General features: G+C 41.5%; 1 protein-coding gene across 3 annotated transcripts in view; it reads left to right on the top strand.

The window, feature by feature from the left end:
- Window positions 1-575: 575 nt before the first annotated feature.
- The window catches only part of si:zfos-911d5.4 (uncharacterized), a 35,727-nt gene continuing 13,377 nt past the window's right edge, over window positions 576-22,925 (top strand). The window contains exons 1-7 of one of the 3 annotated variants that reach the window (XM_061232146.1): window positions 665-779; window positions 1,331-1,478; window positions 1,724-1,824; window positions 2,516-2,664; window positions 3,982-4,210; window positions 4,642-4,862; window positions 12,421-12,750. In XM_061232146.1, coding sequence (XP_061088130.1) covers window positions 1,354-1,478; window positions 1,724-1,824; window positions 2,516-2,664; window positions 3,982-4,210; window positions 4,642-4,862; window positions 12,421-12,462 — 867 coding nt within the window. In that variant the 5' untranslated portion in view covers window positions 665-779; window positions 1,331-1,353 and the 3' untranslated portion in view covers window positions 12,463-12,750. Of the gene's footprint in view, window positions 780-1,330; window positions 1,479-1,723; window positions 1,825-2,515; window positions 2,665-3,981; window positions 4,211-4,641; window positions 4,863-12,420; window positions 12,751-22,925 lie in introns of those variants that run through there. The other 2 variants (XM_061232145.1, XM_061232144.1) reach the window with 2 other exon arrangements.

The raw sequence follows: 22,925 nt of genomic DNA, 5'->3' as shown, positions 1-22,925 counted from the left end.
CATAACTAAAATCTATCATTAAAATATATTTCATATGTTACATATAATTCATATACATATTATAAATGCACATTATAAATGTACAATATATTAAAAACTTAACATCTCCAAAAAAGGTTTTGTTCAAAATCTACATGCCTGATGACATTGCATATTGAACAGCCCATTGCATTAGATATTTTTCATTAGATCTCAACAGAATTCTTAGAGTTTGTAAATTATTGCAGTATTGCTCTCAGTGTAAGATGTGAATGGAAAAAAATATAACAGCACATAGCAGTGAGCAACCTTCTTATTGGGCAGGGACATTAATATGTAGGCCTATATGTGTTTGTGTATATCTGGCTAATAAACACCAAGATAAAGGTTACAGTTACAGATAGAAAAAAACTGTTATGTTTATGTATCCATCCAGTAGACAGGGAAACACAATTGGAAAGCAACACGTACACTTTCAATAAATGAAATCTCTACCAAGGGTGAAGTGAAATTAATAGCAACGACGTATCAGTTGAATTCTAAAAAAGCCCGGTGACGTATTCACGCAGCGTCACTTCTGTTCTAAAGGGGGAGGGGGAGGCTCCACGTGGCTTGTTGTTTACATCTTCCAGGAATGCCTAAGAGGGGCTAGAGGAAGAACGGAGATTGTGAAATCGCGTTCCTGGGTAAGATTACACATCAGAGTTGGCCACTGCATATTCAAGTGTAAACGCAGTTTTAGTTTTAACACCAGAGACATGTCAGATTGCTGATTGAAGCTCCCTTTGCTACAATAAGAGGTTAGTGAGACAATTGACTTCGTATTGTTTGCTAGCTAGCGAGTTAGCTGGCTAACGTATCGTCAGGCTCTTGTGCTTTGTTCGAAATTTATGTTTTCGAAGACGTGAGAAGTGTCTTCTAAACTCTGTTTCATTGACTAGTTAGCGACATCAGTAGCAGTAAAATACAAACGCGCGTTTTCTCGTGTTGAGGGAGATTGAAAGGATGTGATACAATATTTTTATTTAAAGACTGCTTTAATGTAATTGGTTTCAATGAAAAACAGAGCAAATCGATCCAGGTTTAAACTCCACAGGCCCCACTCCTGTATTCACCAGGCCAGCTAATTTTAGTTCCCAATGACAACAGTATAGAGTAATGACGCACCAAAAAACAAAACAAACAAACAAACATGTGCAGATATAAAGACGGTTTGTAAATTAAATTTTCCTTTTGTCGTTCATATATTCATTCATTTGTGCCAGGTTTTCTGAGAAGTCCAACATCGTAAAATACAGTTATTTTAAATTTTAGGGATTTTTCAGTAATCCATGTGTTTGTACTGTTTCAGAAAGACGTCAGAATCTCACCAAAATGTTCCAGCTTGGAAGCAGACTGGTCCAGTTTCAGTTGACTGCAGATCCCTCTGAGTATAGTAGAGAAGACGATGACACCCAACAGTTATCGCACAGTTTTAACGGATTTCTTGACAAAGTCAGGTATAAATCACAACACAGTTGAGGCATGTTACATCACACGGGATATTATGCTTATAAGTAGGGGGGCTGTGCATAATCATCGAAATACCAATCAAAATAGCCATGCTTAGTTTAGATTTATGAAGTTGCCTTATTTTCTTGTTAGTTTAATTGATATCCCTGCCAGGAAGGGAAATTGTTGTGGTAGCCAAGTGTAAACTGTTACACACTGTATGACTTCTTCTTTTATGTTGATTACTATAAAGAAACGTGGGTGGACTGAAAAAAGAAGATTTTTTCTGCAACCTGCGGGTTCCTGTCCAGCATCAGACTGCTAAAGATGAAATCAACCTAGTCATCCTTACAGGTACTGTAACAATGGTGGTTGCACTATTTACATATGCTACATATTGAGAATGCATATTAAAACAGTCAGTTCTACTGAGCAGCACAAAGCTCGGGCCAGACTTTAAGCAACATATCTATGCGTTTTATATTTCCTTTGTAAGGATTAAAGCCTAAAATGTATGTGGGGAAACTGTTTATGAACTCAGTTTTTATCCTGAAGAAAATTCCAGCCTCTCACACTTTGGTTTTCACAATATGGTCAGCAGTGATTGCAGCAACATATTGCGATATTTGGAAATGAATGTTAAATTCAATCTTTGAAAAAGTTATCCCAGAATTTGCTCGACATTGGCTGAGATTTGGACGTCTTTTGCAATTCTTTTTTTCGTTTAAAGGGTATGTTAAATCAAGCATATTCAAAGGGCATGGCTTGTGATTCTGGACGCCCGACCAAGTTAAATTCCTAATTTTATCTGATCTTCCGGTATAATTAATGGTTACTGCACCCAATGGCTGCCTTGAGGTGATGAAAGAAATTAATTTTCCTTCACGGCAAAATGGTGTGAGGTAATTTCTGTAATTCTCTGTATAAGTTGGTTATTATTCTGATTTCCGTGCTTGAGCACACAGAAAAGTTGAGCACACGGAAAAGGGCGGCTGTACCGTTGAATTTCCAGTGTCCTGAACTCCTCTTTGCTTTCAATGCACAGGCCGTGCTGTGTTCTGCATTGATGTTAAGTGCTGGAGGGGTGAGGTGTCAGCGCACAACCAACATTGGCAGCTCCAGCAGAAAGAAGAAGACCAAAACTTTACCAACACCTCCATCCAGCAGGTGGCTGACCCGCTTCAAGCTATCACGGTAAGGTCACCACACAGACACATACCACACAGACACATGCACCATGCGGTCTGGCTTTTCCCCATGGCACAGTTTGTTTGAGCATCGGTTTCTAACTAACCTGTGGATGTAGTTTGAGTTTCAGGATGCGTACAGTATTACCTTTTTCATGTAGAGAGTGACAAGATGGAGTAACTGACAGATTTGTGTGAAGACTGTGCTTCTCAATGCTTCAATAATTTAATACATTAAATATTTACAACTTATGAATAATATAATTTAATCGATTGTAATAATGTAAGTGTCACAACAGTTGCTTATTTTTACACAATGTTATGAATTAGGAATTTGAGCATTTTGGCATCTGCTAAGTGAATGTAGCCATGCCTTGCATGGCAGCCAATCACTGTTGTGTTGGTGTGCTAGTGTGAGTATGAATGGGTGAATGAGAAGCATCAATTGTACAGCGCTTGGGTTAAAGGTGCTATAAACATACCAACCATTTACCATTTACCATGTAATGTAACATATGATTCAAATCAAAGACACAAATGCTACAGTATGTTACTGCAGTTCATTTTCATCAGGTCAAACCTTGGAGCACTTTGCTCAAACTACTTGCTTTCAAGCATTTATCATACATGAAGCATTTAGATTTTTTCATTGTAGTGTGGTAAACAGGGATATTTTAATACGTTATAAGGAGCAACTGTGGAAATACATTAAAAAGGAACTCCTTATGTCATTTGGAAATGTCCAATATACAATCTCTGTGTGGTAGACCAGACATCGTATAGTTACCTACATTACATCCCAGGATTTTCTCTGGCAAGATTTGCAGGGCAATAGTTTTGTTAGCCCACTTACATTTTTGATAGTTCTGCATTATTCTCTGAGTGCTTTTTTCAGTCATAATGATGATTTATTCAGAGGTAGCACATTACATGGCCCTACATTTGGATTGCTCTAATCATCGTCTCTAGGGGAACAACAAGGCCAGGCGGCTGCTTTATGCCAAATTTTACTTGTCAAGCAAGTTAAAGTAACTTAAAACAAGCTAATATTTTCTGTTTGAGAGGAATAGATATGATTTTTCATCTCTTTGCAAGACTAAAACTCTTTTTAAAACAGACTTTTGTAGGGCAAATATGTAGAAGAAATGGTCATGTTTGCTGAAATCAACACATTCCTATGTGATATTATCACAAAATATTTGAAGAAAAGTGTACGTAGATAAAGCTTTTTCACATAATTTGAAAGAATATTTCAAGGGGGATATTGCTTCCGGGAGGTAATCCAGAATATTCTGAAATGAGGGTTGTCCGTCGTGCACTCCAGACCAAAACAACCAAACTGTGGAACCACATGAGATGCAGTGGGGTGTCCGTGCCTCAGACACTCTTCCTCCCGAGGGTGCTCTTCCTCTCCCCGGACTGCCAGCTGGAAGACGGACTGAGGAAGAGGAAGGAGCTGGTATCTCATTGGGACATGGAAGCGTTCCTGCGCTCCTTTAAGGAGGGATATGTGGCCTGGGTCTCTGACGCACTGACTCCATCATGGCTGTCTGGTGAGTGCAGATACTGTCTCTTGAAAGTAGACATAGTGGTGTTTCGTATAATGTGAATTGACACTACAAGAAAATGTAAGTCAGATGTTCAATTATCCCCCCAAAAAACAAGGGCCACAATTGGTAATGCAATCATTTGCAGACTAAAGTAACAATGTGACGCACTCTGTCAGAGCAGAACTCAACACAGCTAATGCTCATTTGAAGGATAATAGCTATGACAGTCAAAAACCATCGCTCAGGATTTTTTGCTTCACTCAAAAGTACACCTGAAGGGTATGCTAAACACTTGAAAAAGACTGGGTTTTTTTTTTTGCCGTTGGCCAGATTGAGAGCTGTTAACTGGATAAGTAAAGTTATGCTGAATTGTAAAATATTTTATTGTATTATTATTTTTCATCCACTCAGTTATGTGTGCTTTTACGTTGCAGGTCACCTGTCGTACCGACAGCTGGGAGAGTTGAAGGAGGTTCTGAAGAAGATGGGGACGTGGGATCTGGTCAGACTGCACTGTGGTGAGCAGCTGAAGGGAGACTACCAGGGCTGCCAACACATCGCTCTCAACCGGCAAGAGACAGACAAGCTGGAGTTCTCCAAGCTCAAGGCCCTGTCCACAGGCTCACTCTGGGCTCTGCTGGGGCACACACCGCAAGTAAGTGTGGCTCTTCCACCTTTGTGATTCACCTCCCATATTTCTCAGGTGATTGATGCAACGTGTCAGTAGATGTACATTCCCGGACAAGCAAATGCAATAAAACACGCGGGCACACACAGTCACGCACGCCTGCACGCGTGGTCGCATACCATGAAGTTTCAAGGAAAGGGGTTTCAACAGTATTCATGTTTAAAGAATAAGAGGGTCGGCTTTTTCAGTCAACTTTTAGAGATTTTGCATAATAAACTCTATTCCTCATCTTGCAACTGCTTGATATTGAGTACCATTATTTATTATGTGGAGATAAGTACATATTCAGTCATAAACGAGAACAACAATGAATATACATTTACTGAAATACTTCAATCTCCTATGGAGACACGGATACACAAAAGTACAGAAATACAATTAAAATGTAAATTTTTTTGCAGATGTTGTTAGATATTCTGAAGTATTGACTTGAATGACAGTGCTCTTGTAATCCACTTGAGTTTTTCAAGGAGTGCAGCGATTCGTGATGTTGTATTATACAGGCTCCAATTGAAGAACTACCACAGGACAAAAGCAAAAAGAAATAATGATAAATAATGAAACAGAAATAATTCCCCATGTTAGGGTGACAGGAGAAGGCCGATAAGTTTGCTTTTTTGGTTTATCGCGGCGTGTTGCCCGAGCCCCGCGTGCGTTTCGTATTTTGCAGTTGCCCATGAAAATGAGGGATGTCCAAGAATGTATCGCTGGTGAGGCTGGCACTTTCAATCAGCGCCCCTGCGACAAGGGACAGGCCCTTATCGAAGCCGTAATAAATTACCTACAAGTCCCGCAGAACAATAACAAAAAAGTGCGCGCCATCCATTTCGGCACCATTTACAAGAAATCAATATCAATACTTAATGCAATACAGCTGAAAAATGAGCAAAGATACAGGGAGCACAGCCGAGCGCAAATGAAAGACCTTGGGGCACTTCACCTCGAGGGGGCGGGGGGAGGAAGGGGAAAACCCATTTTCATCATGTTTTGGTGTTCGTAATAGCGTGGTATTTTTCATCGCCGCCCGGTTTGATTCGGTGTCCTACCTTTCGGCTGACGCTCAGCCACGGACCTGCGGAGAGTGAGGGAGATCTGTCGTTCCCTTGCGGACCCCAGCCTGTGTCTGTTTGGTGCGTCTCCTCCACATTCACAGCATGTCTGATTTCACCCCGCATGTAAATATACAGTATTTAAGGGATGCAGTGCTGGCTACCATAGAGGTATGTTTTTCCACTGATGGGGTTCGCTCTTCATTTCTTCTCGGAAATTGTATAATCTGTGAGTGCAAATACCAGTGATTTCCTTACTGTTCCAATACTCTAGTCCCTGTTACAGGAATCCGTGTATCAGGATTTGCTTGTAACTGCAGCACATCAAAAGCATGTGATTACATTATGTATACTTGCACAACCTTATGAATTTAATATTAAATGAATGCCCATAGCCAGGTTTTAGGTAGCCAGTGTAGTGCAGAGTTAACCCCTTGTGTCATCTGTTTTCATAAAAGTTGAGTTAATATTAGAAAATAACATTAATTGAAAAAATATGTAAATTGGCTAAACATTGCAATTAAAAAAATCATTGCATTGCACTGTATCACATTATATTTTTCACATAAATTCATACCTATTACATGGTATGTAGACCCTACAGAATGATACTACAAATTGCAATGCTTACCAAATACTATTGCCAAAACATGGTTATCACCCTCTTTTTTTTTCCACACAGACTTGGTTACATACTTCCTGAGTTACATGTCTTTGCTAATTGTGTTACCAGCTATTTTGGTCAGCTTGAAATGCAAGGACATTCAGTTTAGAAACACTATGTGCAAGAACTTTAGGGACACTAATCCTGAGTGACTTTTATTTGGATATCTGTGTTCTTCCGAATTCATAATCTCCATGAAGAATTACATTTGAAATCTGAATTCAAAATGAAATCTGGATGCATATGACCGTTTCTACAGTTTGCCCTTTGTAAACATGTCTCTCTTAGTCCAAAACATCATAGCCACAATTGTTTATTTTAGTTGGTGAAAATATGGTTGATTTTCCATCCTAAAATATGGGTGTTGCTCCAGTGGTAGTGTCACCTGTGTGGTTGTGAAAGGGCACAGAGGGATGTACTTCGTTCCAGCTTTTCCTTACCGACCAGTAGATGGCACTGCAGTCAAGTATTATTGGTGAGCAGGCCAGACAGATCACATTGCTAAATAGAAATGTTCAACTGCATTTCTGTTTCTTTGGTATAGTGTAGACTTTTCACAGTTGTGGGCAGGAGACAGCTGTGCAGGGGAGCACACAGAGAGAGTATCAGTGACGGTTGTACGGGTTGTCCGCGAACATTGCCAGCGGTTCCAACTGCACTTATATCCTGATTTCCCTTAAAGGCTACCTTATCAAATGACTCTCTTTCTGAGAAATACAAATGCTTCTGGTCATATAATAAACAAAATGGCCACCCCCCCCCCCCCCCTCCTCTCTTACTCAAGTTTCCAAGCTTCAAAAGCACTGAAAATATGCTTAAGATTTTGAATATCCCTTTCTGTATGATAAAAAGGTGAATAACACCAATTAGTCTTTAGAGCATAGAGTGTTTTTGTATTGTTGGGGTAGGTATCAGGTTCAGGAAGGAAACTTTGTCATTCCTTCAGTTGAAGCCCTTGGAGAGTTGGTAAGTGTTTATTAGACTCAATAGGAAGCGAAGAACAAAGGAGTCAGATATTCTTACAGACCTGCATAGTTGCATCATAATTACAATGTATAAGCTGCTGCAATCACCCGGGTAGAAATCTTGGCAGCGGTTCAAAATGAGCCTTTGAATCAGCTGGCCCAGTTGTATTATGTTTTCTACCCGGGGATGGTGGCAGACATGCATTTCCAGAACAATGCTGCTCACTTTGACGGTATCGTGTATTACGTAGTTGGTGCAGGACAGGCCTAGTCGAATTTGGGACTGGAGCCGGGTGACCTACATAGACAAAGGCTCACGGGATGATGTGTCGGGTCCCTCTCGTCAAGTGGTGCTGCGTTAAGTACCGCAGTCTGTGTTTGGGTTTGGGTTTTAGACTGCCTGGTGTGTGCAGGGCTGAGGTAGGTGCTGGTAGCCGGTGAACTTCACGAAAGCGTTTAATCCTGCATGCTTATGTACTGTGTTAAAGGCTTCTACCTGTCCAAATCATGATTGAGTTAATCAAAAGAAGATAAGCCAGTGTATCAGTGTTGCTGAACTGTTATGTTCAGGTAACCCTGCGGTAGTTATGTAAAGGCCTGTTTTGATGTGAGTATTGCTGAAGTGCTCAGTATATATCCAGTGCTAATGTGGAAAGTGTATGTCTTTAATGGCTTACAGCGGGCAGGATTGCTTAAAAAACACATTAAAACAAAAAAGTTCTAATATCAACCTTTGCAGGGAGAATATAGCACCATGACTGTTTCATTCCAGCTGGGTTTAAACGGCTTTAAATTCATGGAATAGGAACACACGCATTTTTTGTGAAGTGTAGCATCCATTTGATGAACTGAACCTATGGTACCTGTGCAGTTGTGAGCGTATTTATATTTCAATAATGGGTCCAAGAAAAGCACTGAGACCTAGTTAGCCCCTTTTTAAAGCAGAGAAACAGCAGTGAGAGCTGTTTAGGTCAGTCGCCTATCTTTAAGGAAAGGACTACTATATCTAGATCAAGAGGTGTTTGGAGAGAAAAGGTGATGTGCATGAGTAACCTCATATCAGTTCGTAGTCGTTTTCTATGTTCCCCAGAGGGAAGACTGTCAGGCTGGTTGGTCAGGGAAACTGGAACATTGCCAGCAAGAATATACTGTAGGACAGTTGGACATTAGCGGGGACAAACTTCACTATTTTTAAAATAACAGTTTTTTAAGTCCTGTGACAAAATACCATTTTATTATAAGTTTTGGGGATCCTTATATTACTGTGTGTGTGTGTGTGTGTGTGTGCGCGCCTGTGTGTGCATGAATGTGTGTGAGGTATTTTGAGAGCATTAGAATCCTCTGTAACCTGCCCTGCTGAGGAGTAGTGAACTCATATAGTCTGAAATGTATTCACCAATTACAGTAGACGGTACCATTTTGAAAAGTAGCATGTGTTATTATTACACAAGTCAAGTGCTGCGTTGCTCTTACTTGTATTTCTCAGCTTTTTCAGCTTTATAAACTTTTACAAGCACTTAAAAGGCAGTTTTTATCTGGCGTATGCATTATGCTGCGGGCTGGCTACATGCCTTTGTTTGTGCCATCTCGATATAAGAACTGGCATTGTGACTCAGATGCACTCCGTGGTAATGGGAGAGAATCACATCTTTCAATAAATGCTCCTCTGCACTGGCTTTATAAAACACTGGCAGTCAAATGTTTAATGCGAAAATCTAGTGCTTGTGAAGGATGCATTACAGAAATGCCAGGCCGGCTATTACATTTTAGTTGAGGAGCGCCAATTTCAGGTGCACATTTTAGCATCTCTGCATGTGTACCCCGGCCGGGTCTGTTTTATCGGAATGATCTGCGCGAGAAGGATCTCCGATTGGACGTTTCTGGCCAGGTCATGTGATGTTGTACGAGTGTGTGTCTCCACTCAAATTGCCCCAGCCCACCCCCCCCTTCCTCCCCTACCACCACCAACCCCCACCTTTAATTCCCCTCTTTCCTGGCATTGATGATTTTTCAGATCTCTTCCATTAACATTGGCATGCCGAGCGCTAATTACTCACTCGCTGTTCTGGGCCGCCAAGTGCCCGTCCCGGTAAGCAATGCTGTCCGCTCGCAAGATGCTCGTTAACCGAATGCGCTTAATTATATAAGAAGGTAATTGCATGTAAATGTTGCGTCTAAAAGCACCTATCAAGCCCGCTCGCAGTTTTAATAGGCTAGTGCCTGGGATTTCTGTTTTGTTTATTTTAGAGGGAGGCAATTAATTGATTTACCTAATGAAGTAAATATGCCAGATGCTCTCTCTCTTGGTAGGGTGGCAGCCACCCAAATTGGATCCAGTTAACATATACCCGGCGGCCATGTTTGATTTTTTTATTTTTATTTATGCTCTTTGAGATAATCTCCCACTAAAGGTGCTAAATGCACAACTAAGTGTGCATTATTGCCCAGCTCCATCTGACATACTACCTCGCATATCAGTCAGTCAGTTTTTTTACAAAACGCCTAGTTGATAAACTGCTGATGAACAGCAAAGCTCCATTACAATAATTGCTTTCAAATATAGTTTTATTTCTTGTGACACTCAAGGTTTGTGGGTAAATCGTATAAATAGTATATGTGTGTTCTTTTGCCTCTTACCAACCGTCCAATTACTTTTGGTCCCCTAAAATGCAGGGGGACTAGGTATGAAATGGATGTTTATTCCTACACGCATTACCCCATATGGACGTAAATACCCTCAAACAGTGTGTACCTCAAATCCGATGTGCTGCACTACAGGGCCTAAAGAACAAATATTCCTGAAACTGTTCTAATACATACTGACTGCACTGCATAATTCGCATTCAGAGGAAAAAAATACATCTGTCATGCTGGCAAGTGCCATTTTTTATAGTTTAGAATCACATTAATTGTCGTAAGAAAATGTATACGTTAATGTACTCATTAGTAAGAGATATAGTAGAAGCCAAACTCTAACTTTACTTTCGCAGTTCTTTAAAAAGAACGAGCCAGCAATTCCTTTATGAATGTTTCATTGCCAGTGACAAACGACGGCGCTTTAAATCCTGTTTAGTTTGAGTGCTGTCAAATGAACGGCATTCGGGGTGTATTTAAAGGAAGGGAAGTCAAGGGTAAAGGCAGGCCCAAGGTCAGAGGTCGCAGTAGCCCCGTGGGACAGACCGTCGGCCCACGGAGAGCCACTGTGTCCATTAGGTGTGGTAATGGAGGGGACCTCTCCCCGAAACAGAAGGCAGGCTCCCGTGGGGCTCCCCCCGGACTGGACCCTTACACCAGGATCCATACCCGGCCTGAACTGGCCCCCACGGCGCACTGGGCCCTCCAGCTGCTCCACACCCCATATCGGCCACACCGCCATCAGCCAGTCTCCAGTGGTCCTGGCCTGGCCCACGAGGGACATGTTGTGTTAAAACATGATATGTTATTTTCCAAAAAATATTTGTAAATGGAGGCCATGGTGCTCACCATTACGACCCCCCTGCCTCCTCCCCGACATCTTTCAAAGGGAAACATGATAGGCCTACTTGTTGGAAAGATGTCACAAGATGTATGCCCCAGAATGCCTTTTCTGTGTAACGTCTCTGTCATACTTTTTGCAATTGTTTCAGTCTTCTTTTATCATCGCCATCAATAACCTATTATCCGAATCTCACGTGATCGGTGATCTCACACAAACGCACCGCACACTACAGGGAAAACGTGTTAGAAAAACCCTACAGCACTATTGGTGAAATACATACATTTATTTATTTATTTAGTTCTTGCCTTAGCCGCCGAAATGCAACCGCTAAATTCCTGGAAAAGTGCAAATTAATATTAAAGATGCGGTGTTTCTGGAATGAGCCCTTTTAGATAATAAATTGATGTTTCGATTAGATTGGCTTTTTGCAGAGCCACTCAGGAAACAAATCCGCCACAAGAAACCAAATATTGTCGAGAAGCTGACAGAAAACGCTCCATTGATTTTTCTTCTTATTGTACATTAACAAATCCCAGCCATTACGCCCAGTACATTCATACAAAATGGCAGATAATAATGGTAATCATGGTGAGCGTAAACACAATGTACAGTACAATTATTAAACAATGCTAAGTTGCATTTACCATAAAAATAAGCGAACATGACCTCGCCTATACAGTAGCTAATACAGTGTTCAGCCCACATCATCCGGAATAGGAGTTGGGGTGAATTCACAAAGGGTGAATTGTGTAGATGGACCAGCATGTCAAACTCCATTGGAGAAAAAATGGTCTTATCATACAACATCTATCTCATATCAAGGAGAAAATGTTTCTTTTGAAGGGTTGTAGCACTTACTTATGAAATGTGTCCAGTGTGTTCGTTTTGCAAATGCATGGATCATATGCAGTAAGTAGCCACTGCTCAGGGACTTTTGAGTGTATCGGAGGAACCCGATAGCTCCCCTGGCGCGTTTTCAGCCCCAGAAATGAGATGCATATTTGATTTGCTACCTGTAAACGGACAGAGAGCAGGGAGATTGTGACCATTCAGGATAAAGTATGACTGATATCCGTTTTGAGTGAAGGGAGCTCACTGGATGACAAATGCTTGCGCTAAGCCAGCTGCAGAGTTCTGTGCAAGCAGGACTTTAAGTTCTCTCAATAATATGCTAATTCAGCTGCCTTGCAATTATCATTGAAAATGTATGCTAATAGGAGATGGGTTCAGTTTTCACAATTGTTCAGGAAATATCAGTACTGTTGTTAAAATGTTAAAATTTTAACTCTGGGGACTCCACTGAATAATCTTCACAAGCTAAATGTATTCTTTGTTGATATGCCTGTATGTTGTTTTCATTTTCTCCCAGTTTGGAGTGTGGAGTCCTACTTCTACGCCTCGGTGCAGTTAGAAGAGTGCAGATTAGCGTGACCATTCTCCACCTCCACAGTTACACGAAAGGTCGATCTGTGAATTTGGAGGAGACAATCAGTTTTTACCTGAATGTATTTTTTTGTTTGTTTATGTAATTCTGTATGTATTGTTTTAAATAAGCAGATGTGTATTTTATAGAGAGGTAATATAGCGGTTACACCACAGACTGTCAGCTATAGCTATGGTACAGAAGCGGGTCATACCATACGTAACTCCTGTGGAACTGAGTGCTACTTTCTGCCATTGTCCTTACTTTCTCCAGCAAAGTACATCATCTCGGGCCTCATTGATGTGACATTACGAAGAAACAGAATGAAGTTGTTAAATTATTCATCATATGAATGTAATAGGGGGAGAAAAAAATCTTTGAAAACCTGTTCTTTAAAATACAATAAATCCAGCCCATCTGACGAAATGATAAATTAGCCAGCTTTTCATGCCATTCGGAAGTCTGCTTTTTCAATCAAGTTTCCTTCAAACGTTTCGCTGATAGAGGCCAGCTGAGGGAGGGGTGGGGAGGTGGGGGTTGGGGTGGGGTGTGCGAGGAGGAGAGGTAGGGGGTGGACTGACCCCTGGGTGGAGAGTGGAAGAGCAGAACAGGCTACAATTAATTAATTATGGAGTTTATTTGCAGACCGCTGCGCCGGCCTTATTCAATTTCTATGGATTGAGGCGTAATCACTGCTGATGACTCATGGAGCGGACCTGGCCATGCATCCTGGCCTGAGTGCTGGTCCTCCTGTCTCTTTGAATGGAGCGTGCCACTGGATTGTGTCATTGCTGCAAACTATTGACAGCCTCGATCCCCACAACACACACGCACACGAGCATACACACACTCTCACACAGAACACAGTTATGCTGTAGATATTGCCCCCCCCCCCCCCCCCCCCCCTAGCAGTACATCCCTGTCGAAAGCTTTGCGGGGAGAAACATGCAAATTCATGGCCGCCGGCATTAGGGCCACACATCGATGTTCGATTGGATTACGCAAGAGGAAATTTGATTACGCGCTGGAAAATTGCGTGTTTGATCAAAGTTGGGGATTTGAAATGGTACCTCGTTGTGTCATGGAAGTACATTTAGAGCATCGGCCCAAACAGATGGCTGCTATCTATCAGTCTGGTTACCCAACAGGGTCTAAATCAAGATGGAGATTATGGCATAATGATCGAAAATGCAGTTCGGCAAAATGCTCTGAGGAAGGTTATTGACCAGAGCGTTAGCACGAGCTAACATCACATTTTCAGTACAGGATACGAAGAGTGTATGGGAGTTTATCATTGCAGTTATTTTAATGCATGCAATAGAAAGAAAGAAAATGACTAGAGACCTTAGAATTATATGGTTCTAACTGACATTTCTGACAAATTTGTTGGTGTCATAAATACAGTATGTTGTTTATATGGCAATTTGGTACATTCACTTTTAGGGTGTCTGTCATTTTGATCTATGAAGAACTGCCCAGAACTACTCAGAACACACATGGAACCTTATAATTCCAAGGTCGTGAACTGTCTGTATTTGATAATTACATCTAAAATGGCTGTAACAGTTTTACCAATACTCAATCTCTTCCATTGCCGGTGCTGGCGTACATGACAATCTTCTCAGGAACAAGACTAGAGTTTTTCATTCCGGATGGTTCCGCTGCAGCCAGCCCCACTGATCCAGTATAACCCCCCCCCCCCTTGGACCCGTGGGTCTCCATGCAGCACTGCAGAATTTGGGCTGGGCACATGACGCGCTCCTTTCTCCTGTTCGGCCGGCTGTGCCACTCCCCCCAGTGCTTGGCCGCGCTGATTGTTTACCCGAACAGACGAACCGGCCCTTAATTGGCCATGATGAATGTGATTGCCTTTAATAGCCTCGCCCGTGTCATATCTGAAAAATGAACCACTTCTTAATTTTTCAAAATGGACGCAATTTGCTTCCTTTTTTTGTCGTTTTTTTCTTTTTGTTCCTTTTAGCTCGGGGTAAAAAAAGCCACCACAAAGACCCTCCAAAAAATAGACGCGTCTTTTTTTTTTTTCCTGCGCTAAAAGCTGGAGCGTGAGCTGTAATTTCGCTCCCGTCCCCCCCACCGCCCCCCGTCCCCCCCTTTTTCCTGGTGTGTTCTTTCCATTGTCTTTGACTGGTGAGAAGGACAGTGATGAGTCAGGCCTGTTTAGGCGCAGGGCCGGCCAGAGCCGGTAGACTGTCTGCCTCCAGTCTGTGAACTTGACTCGGCGCGGTGAGGCTAATGTAGCCAGCAAGTACCCTGCAGAAAGGGGGGGTGGGTAGCTAAGATGTCAAGTCCGTCTGTCGGCTAACAATTAGACGTGACACCTCACGTTCCGTCGATCGACATTTTAGACTAAGGGCCTTTAAAAAAAATCTTGCCTTATTCCCCTTTCTTCTTCATCTCCTTTGCATATGGATGGCACCTCTAATCTCGCCTATACAGTACTGTGTGTCCGACTCCGTGATGACTTTTCATTGACCTGCGCTCATTACGCCCTCCCAGAGGAAGGCTCGGGCAGTCAGCGAAGATGCTCTGAAGAAATGAAACACCGTAATAAAACAGCGCTCGGAATATCAACATCCGCGGACTAATTAGAGTCGGGCTAATGGGCCCTAATTGCAGTATCTGAGATGCACCCGTTGAGTTCTTTCAGTGTAACTTGACTACATGTCTCTTTGTACTGATTAATGGAACCAGAGCCACAAACTAAAATGCCGTTAATTTAGTGTAAGATGTAGGGTATGAGACCGAGGGAGAGATGGTGAAATTATTAGCCTCCTGTTGCTGGAGTTACATTTCACATCCGACTTGGTGCAGATTCTATGTAGATTATGCTTGTTAATTTTACTTACCGCCTGCATTCTCTCCACATTTCTGAATGCCGGGGCCTGCGCTTTCTTCGGCTGAAATGGACTGAGGTGATTGGGAGGTGGTGGCATTTGAAAAGAATTCACGTCCTGAACAAGTCAGGCAAACAGCGTTGTGCTTTTAATTCATCTAATGACTGAAAAGGGGAGGAAGGGCTCCCAACGTTTTCAGGATTGTGTAGATACTTTCTATGTTCTTTTTTCAATCCTTTTAGTCAGAAAAAGATGAAGCTATTTTCTTGACAAATATTTTTCAACAAGGACAAAATGTACGAATTACCTCCACCCCCCACCCCCTCCAAGTCAACAACCTTCTTCACTGGTTTTCATTCTAATCAAAAATAGGTAGCATTAAATACATTCACATTCAATGTTATATATAAAAAATAACAAAAATTTAAAAGGATGATCCAGTCCAGTGATTATGTTTATTTATTTATTTTAGGTTTTCTTTTTCTGAATAGGGCACATTTTCTGGAATGCGTATGGTACTCACACAAAAAAAGGCGCCAAAACCACTGTGCTATGCAGAGTATTGCACATCTTGGTTTGAAAGGACTGTACACAGACTGTAAGTGCCTCTCCATCTTGTGAGAGTCAGAAAATACTTTCAAACTTTGTGAAGGAAGCGAAGATCGATAATGGAATTTTTCGTAACGCAACCCATTTTTTCCCGGCTGCTGAAATTAGCGAAAATTATAGCCATTTTCAGATTTCTGTACTTGGGAAATGGTTCTTCAAAACTGGCTGTGATTTGAAGTAATTGGCCTCAAAGTACATATTGGAATTCCTATGTAATTGCATATTACTTAAGTACCATGAATCTAGCCGGACATGGAAATAGCTGTAGAATCACAAGTATCATTAATGAGTGGGTATGTGTCTTTCTTGCTGAAGGGCGGACCTGTACCTGCAGAGCACGATGCATTATATTCTAGCCCTTTTTCATCAAAACAGTGTTCCTTCAGCAATCAGCCGGAGTGAAAAGTTATGTTGATCATTGCCTGGCAGTGACCCTGCGGACGGTTTTTGGGAAAGCACTGTGAACCAAACCCTCTCTCAACAGAACCGCCTGTTGTTAAGGAGATGTCAAATATTCCCTATTTTTGTAATGGCATTGGACGCGTGGAGTCGTGTCCATTTTTGTTTTATATTTTACAAAATAATAGCTATGCAGTAGGCTTAGGGCAATGATCAGCAGTGGCCTGAAGAGGCCAACCATAATTGGCTTTTCTCTGTTACTGATACATGAGAGTTCAGCTCTCAGGTTTTTAACATCGTTATACAATGACTGCTGTAGAGTTTCACCACCTGCGTTACACTGTGGAAAAAGGCCCAGCCATCACTGCTGCAGATTAAGGATGTTGCTGATGAAGAGCTCTATGCGCTTTCATGAATGTGACTTTCCTTTAGTTCAGTTCCTATGTTTACTGTTATACCATGTTAAGTTGAATTCTTTAGTTGAACTCACAAAGCCAAATTTGTGAAGATCTTTATATTACTTTGTTTAATGCTGTGATTTTCAATACAATATTCAGGTTGATTTGCCTGTCCAGGTTTCTCAGAGAATTTGGCAGGGATTCAATCATACCACAATGTTTTATTTTTTTACTCCCCAGATTGCTATTGATTAAGTGTTTGAAGTCTCTGAGAGGTAATGAACACATCTTTGTTGAAGGATTTTCATCAAGGTGTGTGAATATATTCAATGTTTGCGAATGACAAAAAATAAATGAAATAATATTTAAGGAAAACAGCTGTTTAACAAATAGTCATATTTTTAGCATCAATAGTTTCTTGGACTGTATGGTCTTCTCATAAGGACAGTCACTTCTAGTGATTGCATAATTAAGTAACCCAGTGCGGCAGAGTATTAAAAAAAGAGAAGTGGTTTGTGGTTAGTCTTGCGTTGTCTTAACCCTTTACTAGAAGGAGCATCCGTTTCCACACAAACCACTTCTTTCAGAACAGAATCATAATCATTTCCCACATCCAGAGTGTTTGGAGGGTGGATGCTAAATTGAGATTTCTGGAATAACATCATAAATTTGTGTGTACCAGTGCCTGGAGGGCATGAACAATATACATTATACAATATACATTCTAAGGAGTGGTGGCATTGATCTGGCAATCAAAATGGTTGCCATTTGCTCAGCTCAACAGCTCAGATGCAGTTCATTCCCTCGTTATCTGTGCATTATTTTTAATGTATTTATTTTAAAAGTCTATGGATTGACATAATCAGTTTTTGTGTACTGCTTTCAGGAAGACAAGAGCATTAGCTAAACCTAGTCAACGTGCATTTGAAAAATAACGCCAATCTCTGCCCGAGATTTAATGGTGAATGCTGGCCTATAAAACAATTGCATTTTAAATGCAAGATGCTGGTGGCAGTTAGTTATGGTAAATGTAAGACATTAGTCACTGCGCCTGTTAATTAAAAAAGCATTCAGAATAAGATGGAGCTTATTGGGTTTCAGTGGTCACTCATCTCTTTTTGCCCTCTAGCGGCTTTCCGCCACCACGTGATGCGTAAATGAGAAACCTCGACAGAACAGGGGTTGCCAGCGCACTGCATTTCAAAACTTTATATAGATTTTAATATTTTTAGATAGGCACTGCGTTGGTCTTTGCTAGTAGTATATTTTAAAACGGTACACAGAAAAAATTTATTTTTATTATCAAAGTGTGGGAATTATTCATTGTCCCCCACCTGATTTGGATTGGGCTACATCAGTTTGTTTGTTCGTTTGTGCATTTTGTTCATTCATCAAAATGCTGTTTCCGCACATGGTGGCGACCAAGATGGGATAGCTACATTGTTTTTGCTTGCCTTTATCGCTAGCTTATAAAGCACGATGTCCATAGCTACTAATTAACAATCTTGCTTTGTGTTTTCATTAGATAACTAGCTACCAAAATAGTTCCATCTTAAATACACTGGTTTATAAAACCATTAGGTTGACTACTGTAGGCTGCTAAGATTTAACCAGTTAACTTATAAATGAATGTATCCAATACTGAATTATAGTTAGCTCGCTAGCTATCTAGTTGGGGTATTGTACATGTAGCTTAGTTGAGATTTTAGCAAATACAATATAGAACATGAATTTTTTAGAAATATAGCTTTAGAAAACTGCAGCAATTAAGTAGATTTCTTATGCTTTGCTAAATATTATAAAAATGGCAAAGCAGTGATAACACGCATAGCGTCATACCAAACCAGTATCCTTCAATGCATATTGATACTATATGTAGGCCTATTTAGAATTAGTACTTGACATGTGCAACTGCATTATGTGAAGACATGCGGTAAACATATTTGCATTATGTTTACCGCATGTCTACTATTTAATACCACCAAAATAGAGAAATTTAAAAATCGTACAGTTTCAAGATGAAAAAAAGGATAACTGGTTTTAAAGATATGTCAAACATTGAATAGGGTAAAATTGAGGGTTAAAATAGGTAAGATTTTTGTGTTAAAACATTGTTACAAGACCATTGTAAATCTCTCCCTATCATTGAAAAAGGCTCACTGACATGTTGACTCACCCTCTGCCTGTGTTTATAGTCCTTAATTTTGGGTTTCGAAATACACAGTTGATGGCCTGACACTGTACCAAAACATTGTATAACGCTACAATAATTCAAGCTCATTGGTTTAAATTTTGCCAATGGTGTTTCAATGTCAGCACGTTTACAGAGAAGGGGGAGAAATAAAGTACATTGTACATTGCACTTACATTGTAAGTCGCTCTGTATAGGACTGTGTGCTAAATATCGGTAATGGGTAACGTTAGCTGTGAAGTGAACTGCTACAGTAGGTAGGCAGATGAGATGTTCCTTTTTTCACATTTTGATTGTAGCTCTGAAGCTGCAAGATGATTTTGCCAGGTTCTGCGGTCTCCTATGTGGCATTTGTCAACTGGAAATGCTGCTGTTCTACTCGACTAATTAATCTATGGTGAGGAACTCATACAGTACTTCCAAAGCAGGATGAGATGACTTAAACAAAGGAATGAAGCATGCAGTTAACACTGAGAGCCAAGCCAGACCAGCAGTGATTACACTAATGTGAATAGAACCCTAATGTTGGAGAGCCGTGGGGCCGGCTGGTCTTCGTTTACATCTAAAAAATCAGCAGTACAAAAACCCATAGAGCAACGCTGTACAAATTCATCCTTCCGGTTCTTTAGAGGAAGAGACTTGCGAATAGAACAACAGAATAACGCACACGCACATCTGCAGGCTGACATACGCACAGCAGAAAAATCCCTCCTGCGAATGAATAAACATGCTGCACCTGGATGCTTAAACGCTACGTACTTCCCGCATGGTAATTTACTCGACGCAGTTTTCAACAGACCCCGCAGAGCTGTTCAATAGAAGCACTCCCCCCCCCCCCCCCCCCCACTCCTGAGTCAGGCATCAAATCAGCAGCCGTGTTTTCCACTTGTAGGGTATTGATTTATAGGCTAATATGCCTTCCATTGTCTAACAATTAAGGGCTTTTTGTCACTGCGTTTGCATGAACACGCGCCTCGATACCAGTCGTTTAATTACCGGCCGCGCCTCGTGGCGGAAGTTGGACGACATTCGTATTCGTAAGTGCCGTCCGTAATCGCGCATCTTCTCACCGTTTGTTACCCTTTTGAGGCAGTTGTTTTTCTTGCTTTTGTGGCTGTGCAGTTACTGCTTCGGTTTTTTAATTAGACCTGGTCATGAGGCGAGGAGCTCGGTCGGGGGGGGGGGATGCACTTTAAACATCCATTTGTTTAGGCCCCCTGGACATTACGGTCGGGCAACAGATAGAAATAAAAGGGAAATCAATAGCGGTTCATTAGAACAGTGGCTGGCCGGGCCCACTGCACACGGCTTAATTACAGTTTCAGAAGCGTTTGCTTTAATTGGGAAGAATAAAGAGAGTGAAGTGGAGTGGATGGTGGAATTAGCATATCTATCAGTGAGTCAGATCACCCCCTGGCCCCTCCGCCCTCTTGCTCCGAGAAGTGTTCACTGCTTCTGCTGAAGGGGGGGGGGGGGGGGATGTGGAGGGGGTCTCAGGAAAGGACTGCAGAAATATAGGATGCTAATTTGCAAATCATCTGTTTGCAGTAATTCAGAAAGAACTTAATCATTTTTCCTTAATTGTTTTTGTTTCCAGCGAGACTGAGCGAGTCAAAGCCAGGATAGATTTGGCAGTGTTCCAAGAGGTCTGCTCTGTGCTGTGTCACGACCAACAATGAAGTGTATACTTTATTTAGCCGGTGATCGTAAGAAATACATTGGTTAGTTTATTGTCGCAGTAAGAACACATTTATTTGAATGGAGACCGTGACTGCAGAAAGTGACTGTTGTTCCCTGCAGTAAAATCCTGCTTTATCAATAGATATTCCTGAGGTAAATGGCCAAATCGTATTCATAACAGTAGAGGAGATTTGTTAGCAATCACGCTCATACGCAGGGGCCGGTTTGCAGCTGTCAGACGGTGAAATAGCGCGAGTCTTTCAAATCATAACGGAGGACTATTACGGTCCACCGTGGCGGGTCTGTGGAGCCGGGCTCTGTACATCACGCAGAGCCGTAAACATTACAGAACGAAGCGTACAAGAGGCTGGGAAGGGGTAGCTGGGATTGGGGGCAGGACCATCGAATGCGTCTGTTATAGCAATTACTCATGTCATCATCTGTTCTAGGCCCATTCCCCCCAAAAAAGCAGCCGCACGTTTCAATTAACTTAATGACTGGAGATGTGGTTGTTTTTTGTTTTTTTTCCTTCCCAAATGCTTTTTGTTTGCGGGGCTCCTCGCCTCGTCGAGGCGAAGGTCCGACGTGCACTTCAGCAGTGAAAAGGTTGATTTATAATTTGCGGCATTGCCATCTGTCGTAGTTACGCGAAATTACAGATAAACCAGTTAGTAAACACTTTGCCCCATTGTCTGTTGTTTTGATAATCACCCATAATAACATCCAGCATCAATATGGTCTTTAAACCCGATTTAGGAGTTAATGGAATAAGAGGGAGGCAGTCAGTATATGCACCGGGGTAATGTCATTAGAAATGTTTGTGAAGACCAAATTAAATCAGCTGTAAATTGTGCTCTCAAGTCAGCCAGAAAACCAGCCCCATTGAAGAGAGGAGGATTCATATTTTAACCTCTTGCAGAAAATGCACTTAAACAGATTAAAATAAAGTAGGGACTATGTGGATGGATGTAAATGGTAATTGCTGTGGCTCTAATGGCTTCCTGTTAGCCATGTCAGACTGTAGGCTGAGCTATTTTAAAGTTAGCCAGTGATTGAGGTCATAGCTTTGAGCAATCTGGTGATTAAACTGAATTGTACATGTCACCAAATAGCAGATTATCTGCCTGATGGGCTTGTTCAAAACAGACAATTTCCGCAGTTTTTGGAGGGCTGGTAGTTTTTACACCTCCGTGATGTGGTGCTTTTTGCAGCGTTTTCTGAATTGTTGAAAAACGCAGCATATTAAATGTGTTGGGGTTTGTCGCACTTGTCACCGTGTGGCTTTCCGCCGAGCTGTATTCTCCTGTTTTAGTGTGGCTCTGGGTAAAGGCAAAGGCAGTCATTGTGGTGACATACTGAACAACATCACCAAAACAATCTTATAATTATACCATTATACATTTGTATATATACATTTAGAAAACTCTCCAGTTTCCAGCTGTTACTTCTTACTGAAGCACTGTTGCATTATATAATTGTATTTTTTTATTAAATTAAGTGTAATCCTGAAGGTTTGTGTCTCTTCCTCTTGAGACTAAAGAATGGATGCAAAATTAAATTACACAATTTGTGAGCAGGGTTAGCACACAGACTATATCAGAAAATTAAACGTCAATTATTAATAAGGGGTTTTATATTCATTACAGCAAAAATTATTATGAAGTATTTACCAGGCATACAAAACATACTGGCTTTTAGAAGATATCAGATGTTTGTTTTAAACCTATGCAATTTTAAATCAATGTTATTTGATTTAAATTACCTTAAATATTCATTATATCAACAGTAAATTTAGTATGACAGTAAATGCAGTATCATGATTTCCACCTACAATTAGATTGTGCTAATCTCTAATTTTGTACACCATGAAACACAGGCAATTAAAGCATTATCATGTGGTCAGTACCATGGATCCTGGTCAGATGCTAACAGTGTAAGCCGCATAGAGCAACCACGAGCGGTAGCTGAGCTTACGGTTGTCACGTAGCTGAGCCTAGTGAAGCGTGTGCGTATCAGAAGGGGCCGAGTCATGGTCACACCGTGCCCGCCCGCGGTCGTCACGACCGCGCCTGGCGAGGGAGCGTGTTTCCCGGCGCTCTCTCCGCTTGTCTGAATCCGCTGATAGATGGCTGAACAAAGACCCAGGCGTCCCCAGGCCCGGTGTGGGTTTACACCGGGCCCGGGTTCACCTGAAACGCAGCACCCTTGGCCCCCCGGGGGTAAAACGGCTGCCCTCATATTCCCCGCATTGTGTAAATTTACAAGGGAAAACCTGCGCATATTGAATGGCAAACACGCAGGTGATGACACGTCCTCGGA

The sequence above is a fragment of the Conger conger genome, chromosome 2, assembly GCF_963514075.1.
Source record: "Conger conger chromosome 2, fConCon1.1, whole genome shotgun sequence".
Lineage (NCBI taxonomy): Eukaryota > Metazoa > Chordata > Actinopteri > Anguilliformes > Congridae > Conger > Conger conger.
Note: the sequence above shows the minus strand (reverse complement) of the source record. Positions and strands in the feature narration are given on the sequence as shown.